The sequence below is a fragment of the Clytia hemisphaerica genome, unplaced genomic scaffold (assembly GCF_902728285.1).
Source record: "Clytia hemisphaerica strain Z4C2 unplaced genomic scaffold, Clytia hemisphaerica genome assembly, whole genome shotgun sequence".
NCBI lineage: Eukaryota > Metazoa > Cnidaria > Hydrozoa > Leptothecata > Clytiidae > Clytia > Clytia hemisphaerica.
Genome location: NW_027104389.1, coordinates 1,872,361 through 1,880,388, shown reverse-complemented (window position 1 = coordinate 1,880,388; position 8,028 = coordinate 1,872,361). Strand labels below are relative to the sequence as shown.

General features: G+C 33.8%; 2 protein-coding genes across 2 annotated transcripts; both read left to right on the top strand.

Annotated features, from left to right (window-relative positions):
• Positions 1–5,445: 5,445 nt before the first annotated feature.
• LOC136819558 (H/ACA ribonucleoprotein complex subunit 2-like protein) lies at positions 5,446–5,916 on the top strand. Its single transcript, XM_067075793.1, has one exon. It carries the CDS (start codon positions 5,446–5,448, stop codon positions 5,914–5,916), a length of 471 nt encoding a protein of 156 aa, XP_066931894.1.
• Positions 5,917–6,257: 341 nt separating this feature from the next.
• Positions 6,258–7,708, top strand: LOC136819527 (endonuclease V-like). Its single transcript, XM_067075760.1, has one exon. It carries the CDS (start codon positions 6,308–6,310, stop codon positions 7,328–7,330), a length of 1,023 nt encoding a protein of 340 aa, XP_066931861.1. The 5' UTR covers positions 6,258–6,307; the 3' UTR covers positions 7,331–7,708.
• The last annotated feature ends 320 nt before the right edge of the window (positions 7,709–8,028 follow it).

Here is an 8,028-nt window from a genome sequence, read left to right as displayed (position 1 = left end):
TAATACAATGGAATAGTATTCAGCGATCTTATCCAAATATTACTCTGAGCTCATCTGATTCTAGCTTTGTCAAATCTCTTGCCTTTACTCACTGTCTTGGGGAATACTGAGCACACCCCCTACCCACAGCTTATCTTTAATCCGTAAATAAAATAAAAAAATCAAATTAATCTACTGAAATAATTTATGTATTTTACAATTGTTACTTGCACTTAGGTGGCCGCATCTTTATGATTAGTCCAGGCTATAAGGCGGTCTCCTTCCTTTTTTATTTTGTGGATACCGTCTCATGTATTTTAAGTGTTCAAATGGTAAATAAATAGTTACTTACTTACTTACTTAGTGTAGTCCAGCAGAAAAACAATGATAAAACCATTCATAATTATTACAATATGCATGATACAGTAATTATGCATGGCTCTATCATTGTTTTTATGGCTGGACTACATAATTATTCAACAGGACGTCCTCTTTCAGGCTTCGGCATAAGAAAAAAGAAGGCGTGTGATCATCGCACGCCTACATAGTAATTTTTAGTAATTTAGGCGTGCGAATCATGGCACGCCTCATTTTCTTTAGACGTGCGATCGCGTGCGATTGTTTTTTTCTTTTATTTTATAAACATCATTAACAATGATGAGGCACAAACTTTTGAACAATTCCTAAGAATGATCTTTCTTTTATCTACATAAAAACTAGACAACAGGAAATTGAAGAAAGTGTATATTCAATCTTCATATTTGAAAAACAAAAACAGAAACCAAAAGAGCACTGAATAATCAAGAAGGAGAATACTTTACTTTAGGAAAACAAATGAGAAGAAGAATCATGCAGCAAAAGCAACTTTTAAGAAGAGCTAGTTTATTGTCATAAACCAAGGACCTCATAAACATAGCATGCGAGAGGGAAGGAAAAAGATTTGAGAGAGGAAAAATCATACAGCAAAAGTGATTTTTTTAAAAAGGTTTTAGAGAGATGGAAAATCGTGCAGCAAAAGTTATTTTTGAGAAAGGCTTGTTTATTGAAGACCAAAGCATAGTATGAGAGAAAGAGGAGAGAGAAGATGTGTATCCATTAGAGTAACTTTTTTATAAGAAATTTTGTATACATATAGCAGTTTGAAAGAGTAAAGGAAATTTATCTTTCATCTATTTGGTTCTTATGATTAAAGTAGAAAATGATATTTGATCTTCTTTCAACAAGCAGAAAAAATATTTCTAGAATAAGTTTTTGCACGTGCGATTGATCGCACGCCTCGCTAGGTTTTCATGATTTATGGCGTGTGATAAATTGCACGCCTAAAAGGCTTTTAGGCGTGTGCGGAGGCGTGCGCGTGCGATCGCACGCCTAATATGCCGAAGCCTGCTCTTTGAAAAAAGGTCTATTAGGCTACAATTTATCACAATACGCTTTATTTGAAAATCTACAGGCTGTCTGGAATTTCGAAAAATAGAAGAAATTGCGATTTTTTAACAAGATTGCGGATTTTTTCATTTAAGCCATACACCATCTGAAAGCTGAACATTTCAGCTTTCTAGTGGTGAAATTTGTTTTTAGCTATCATTTCCAGCTCATTAGCAATATGCTAAAGTTTAACAGTCATCGGGCCGATTTTCAGACCGCACCGGCAAAACTCCCCACACCCCGCCACACGGAAGACTAGATTTCATCTACCATTTTTGGCACGATTTTGGTGCTTCCGAAAATTATTTCTTGCTGGCGTGGTGTAAGGAAGCAATTCTTTGAAAAGGTAATTTTTTTGTGTTTAGAAAATGGAATAACTTTGGGAATACTTAACCAATTCCAGTTAGGAACATTTGGCGAGTTCCTGTACGCTACCACAATCTAAAAAATCATAGCAACACTCATTAAAAAATGATGTCGTGTCTTTTCGCACTTTTTTTAGCCTAGACGATGTAGCAAACATAGTAAATATAAGCACACTGCTTTTAATTGGCTGAAATTTTTTTTTGCGTCGGAAAAACTTTTTCAAACTTTCAGCTATGATTGACCAAACTGTTACAATGAAAATTATCCAGCGCATTTTTTATCTTCTTATCTTCTTAATCTTCAATGAAGAACTCAAAGTTTACTGAATTTAAGCACATAAAATATTCTTATAATTATTGATATTCACTGAAACACCGTTCGTTGTGTGCTGCAGTGGAGTGTATGACGTAACTCGCGCGGTAAATAACTCGCCTTTTGTTGGAAGATCGTATTGGGCGTTTTGGCGTTACCACCCTCGAAGCTAGCGGGCGCCCCTGTCTTTCCGCAACTCTTTCCACCATTTTAGATGGCCATAACAATAGATCTAAAAGGGCGCCATAATCTTGGAAGATAATTTGTTTTGGTCTCCAGCTTTGGGAAGTAGCAATGTTTTTGGTTGTTTTTGATGGAAAATAGTAAGAAACTTAAGTTTACAAGTGTCATTTAGTTTTTTCTGGCTTATAGAATGGCAGGATCCTGGATGGTTTCCCTAAATTAATTATAATAAATGACCCCTCATTTTTCTCACAAAGGTAAGGACTTTCAAATAAAATTTGTTTGGTTTCTAAAAATAGAGGGAAAGATTTTGGCCTGTCCACCCTACAAAAGGGACAGGGTGTTAAGCCTTATAATACCCCAAACACACCACACAAACCACAGCGACGCAACACCAGTCGCCCAGATCTGCCGTGATCTGACGAAAGGAAGTAACCATCAATTTTTGACAAAAATCAACTCCTAAGAGTCCAGCTTGTGTTTTCCAGTAGTTGATTTCTAGTAAAAGACTTCTTTTTATCAATTTTTTTGGACTAAAGTTTTATTTTGCAGTTTAATTTCTGACAAAAAGAAGTAACTTTAAAATTTTTAGCTTGAAAGAGCTTGAGTAGAGTAAAACTTGTGTAAGTTTTTCCAAAATCAAGATGTTAAACTCCTTTTTTAACTCCTTTCTTTTAAAAATTATACTATTCTAGGGTTTGGTCTTTCACAATCAGCAAAAGTTTTGATCTTAAAACAAATCCATTAATCTTGAATAAGGTCAACTTGTTTATGCAATTATCTCAAAATAAGAAAAATGTAGTTACTTCCTTTTCTCAGATCATGGCAGAGATCGATAGATAGATAGAAAAACTTCCAATCACAACTTCTCCGCCATCTAGTTTCAATTTAAATGCCGCGTTTTAAAATTCCTCAGCTACATTTTATGTACAGAAAAGGTTTTTCTCCAGATTTTTTCAATCCCGGGATTAAACTACGAGGGCGGTTCTACATGGTTATTTTCCTTTCGACGTTGAGCCCCGGGGATATTTAACAAAAAATAAGGTGGCTTTAAACAAATCTTTAACAAATTGGCATTTCTTTCTGTTCTAATATATGGAAATCACTGAATTTTTATTAGTTGAAAGTTTCTGAGCGTGAATTCTGATTGGATGAATACCTGAAAAGTAAACAATAAGTATGTAAGTATCTTGCTTATCAAAACCTAAAGATTTCCAGGGGTTTTATGTTCACTCCACCGTTGTGTATAAAATTGTTTGAGAAGTAAAGGTACATGTTTTTGCTTGCAAGGTTAAAGGGAAGTTGGGTTTTCAGCTTCTAACTTTTGACAGTGATATTTTTTTTGGGAAAAAATCTTCATTGTGGTATAATATCATGAATAGAAAGAACGTACTTAAAATTTGAGAGGATTTCGATTGACAGAACTTAAGAAAAGCTAAAAAAACTTTTCCTTAAGGAAATACAGGTAAAAACAGGTTTTTGTTTAACTCTTGAGAGCAAACGCTGCATCAAGTCCATGGGCTCGCATATGTTTTTTGCGAGTTACAGGAAAGATGTATTGAAAATATGCTGTAGACCTTTAGGAAAACGAGACACTGTTGAACAACTAATCACCAATAACAGCATAAATTAATTAATACTCCAAGCAGCAAAAATGGGATGAGTTATTTTGTTTCAAGGCAACAGCTGTCTTGTAGAAGACAAATCAATAGACCTTTCTTGCCTTTCCATCCGTAATCTTACAGTATATATGCAAAAATACAGGAGAAAAAAAAGCCATGGTGAAATTTAGTTTTAGTAAGAAAATACTGTATGCCCAGACAATCAAATGGAATTGATAATCAAACCAAATCAAGCGCAATCGAACAACTGAAATTCCATTGTCAAACGCAATTGAATCTCAATAGAACATCAAAATACTGGGTAGTGTTCAATTGGGTTTCATCTGTGTTTGATTGCTGTATTCTCTAAAGAGGCCAATTTGCCATTGAAAGGCAAGAAAGACAGCAGTTAGACCTGGATTTAAAACGGTACCTAATGTCCCGAATGGGAACTTAAACGAAAATTACAGCAATCAAAATCGAAATTTTATGTACGCAGATAATGAGCTGATTAAATTCCAGTTCACACAGGAAAGGGGTCAAAGTTGAGTTTCTTTCAACTGGGAAAAAACCCATAAAATCCAAATTAAACACAGTAATGTTTCGTGATTGTGGATAAGAGAAAAGATGCACCCAATATTTAATTTTATCCACTCATAAACAACAGCAGAAGGAAATAAGGAGAAGACAAAATAACTTACTAACTCCTATTCCTTCTTCTACTTAGACATTGTGTATGAAACAGGGGCATGAATAATGATATGGGTCTAACTATGATGTCTTGTTGAGTTCTAAAAAATCTTCCTAGGCCTCAGTGGAAAACGCCCCAGTCTTAAAGAAATCTTTGAAAAATACTTCATTCTGAAGTGAAAAAAGGGCCTTGCTTGGTCAACTCTGGTCAACTCGATTTCTTGGTAACTTTTACAAACGTCTTTTATGCTTAGTTTAACAACCCGCTTTCCTCGTAGTTTTCACGATTGTTTGATTTTATCAACTTGTTTTTAGACTAATTTCAGAAATAATACCAATCAAATAGAAACGCAAATTTTACATTTTCAGCAAGAAAGCCTCATTGCTTTTAGCGATAGAATTTACTGATATGATTTTTTAACAATAAAACTTTATCAATAAAGACTTTCCAAAGATAGATTTTATCGATAATCCTTTATAGCGATAGAATTATTGATAGAACTTCCTTAGCGATACTAACCATCGATGAAGAATCTAAAGTTACAATAAAATCGATCAAGCTATTGATAATTTTGCTATGGATACACCTTTCTGTAGAAAACGATAGTGATCCTTTTCATATGGAAGGTCACATTTGCCTTATTTTAAAATTTTCGCTTATGTTGTTAAAAGTGCGACCATACAATGTAGCAAAACTGCTTTGCTCATAAAGTTCCCTTTTGCAATAAAACTGGTAAAGAATTTCTCTCTAATCTAGTTTTATTATGGTTAGGCAGACTGTTTTTGTATGATATACCTAATTAAGAGTGCTTCATTCTCCATCGAAAATTCAGATACTTTGTAATTGTTGATTATGTTTTAGCTTGCACAACAAATAACAACATAAAAAATGGGTAAAAAAGAAAGCACAGCTGATGAGAGTAATGGAGATATCACACTGTCAGAAATCAAAGTTGAGCGACCAAGTTATGATGAACTTTTGCCCATGCTGAACTTGATCTCTAAACCATTAGCAAACAAAAAAGTCACAAAACGCATCTACAAAGTTGTCAAGAAAGCAGCTAATAAGAAAAAGTTGAGACGTGGTGTCAAAGAAGTCGGGAAAGCTTTGCGCAAAAAGGAAAAGGGACTGGTCATTTTGGCTGGAGATGTTTCTCCGCTTGATGTATATTCACATATGCCAATTTTGTGCGAGGAAAGCAATATTCCATATTGTTATGTTCCGGCCAGGATTGACCTTGGTCTTGCAAGTCAAACAAAACGTGCGACTTGTGTTGTCATGATCAAAAAAGACGAAGACTACGAAGACTTGTACTCAGAACTAAAAGAAACACTGAAAAGTTTCCCACTCCCAATTTGAGATGTAATTTGATGGGAGGGGTACTTTTATATTATCAGAACGATTGCTTTTTAATATTTTTACTTAGGGTATACTTTTATGAAAAATTGTGGTTTTGAAAATGTTTTCGTTCATTCTTTTCATGAGCAAAATTCGTTTTTTTGTATTTATGTAAATCCCACAACAACTTAATTGCTCATCCTTTGCTTCTTTCATAGGATTCATAGGATAAATTTTTATTGTCCTCAAAATGATAGATCATTGTTTTCAAGCCCACCAATTATTAAAGCTGTGAACTACCTTGTCTAACTCCTTATATATAGACTCCTTTACTACAAACTATTATTCTAGCCTGTTTATTTCTCATTCCAGGCTGAAACACAAAATGGAATAAAACAAACGTCAAAATAACATGTTCATGTTATGGGCACTTATGGGGAATTTTTTTGGCAATGGAGTCCATGAGGACTTGAATTACACATACACCAATCATGAAGAGAAGGATGAATTTTTTGAAATCTCCATAAATGATATAAATAGAACACTTCTCCAGTCTGAGGAAGAAAGCGTGGCAGATATTTTGGCAAGTATTGACCGTGAATGTGATTTGCTGATCAATAAATGGAAAGCAGAACAAAGATTTCTCAAATCCAGAATGTTATTTACAGAAGATGCCAAATTTCTAGAGAAAGTCCATCTGGTAGGAGGTGTTGATATTTCTTTCCCTAAGGATAAGAATGATCTGGTCAGTGCATGTGTATGTCTTGTTGTTCTATCTTATCCTGACTTAAAACTGAAGTACAGGAAATGTGAAATGGTACATTTGACATCTATTTATATTCCAGGCTACTTAGCTTTTCGTGAAGTTGAGCCAATTCAGAAATTATGCGAGGAATTGCTACAGCAAAACCCAGAGCTCTATCCGCAAATTATTTTTGTCGATGGAAATGGTCTATTACACCCAATGAAATTTGGCCTAGCATGCCATCTTGGAGTTGTTTTGAATGTACCCACTGTTGGAATTGCTAAAAAGCTGTTTCATGTTGATGGCCTTGAGAAAAGTGTAGTCATGAAAAATGCATTTAAAAGTAGGCTTCTAAGGAAAGGCGATACTTATGATTTGGTTGGTGAGTCCAATTTTGTTTATGGTACTGCTTTACGAAGCACTGATCATAGCTCTAATCCTGTCTTCATCTCAGTTGGAAATAGAATTACACTGAAAACAGCTGTTCGCCTCGTAAATAATTGCTGTTTATATCGCATACCTGAGCCTGTTCGCTTAGCTGATCAATATTCCCGTGAGCATATTCGAATGTATTATGAAAATCATGTCAAAGAAGGACAACAAGAACATGCAGTTCTCAACAAACGATTTCTTGAACTCTCTGAAGCTGTGGAAAAACGAAAGGCTGAGAAATATAACAACACTGTCTGATTTTAAAGTACACTTTCAAATTTGAGAAAAATTATCTGTTAACTTGATTTTAAAATCCTTAGATTTTTCTTTCTTAGCCTCTTATTTTGTTTACTAGGATTATTCTTGTCAAATTAAAATGAATAGAATCTTCATGAAATTCTAATGTCACAAATTTCAAATTTCAACTACTTCAGTTTGTAGCATTATTTATACAAGGTTTCAAATTTTGAATTTTATCAAGACTGAGGACTTTTTAAATTATTGCTTTTTTATTCTTTAATTTTATAATGTATTCTATTATAACCCTTGCATTTTGTTTAAAACTGAAATCACTGCATTACTTTGTAAGTAGAAAATCATTCAAATTTTAATATATATAAACACTTGACTTTATTTTAGCATTAATTTAGCATTGTAATTTAGAAAATGAGAAATAAATCTATGGTTTTTTTTCTGGTTTTTTCTTGACATTGTTTAAATGTGAAAAATGTAAAAGAATTTGGCGGATTGAATAAAAACAAATTACTTTTTAGACTGTCTAGTCGAAGGAAATTAAGTTGAAGAATGAGGATAACAGTTATTATTCCAGTCAGTTCTTGAGCAGTCACTTCTAAGAAAAACCCTGCATGCACTATTTCTAAAAAATATTGCAATTAAAAGTTAGAAAATGAGAGCATTAAAAACATGCACATGAAAGCATGAAATATGAATTCACT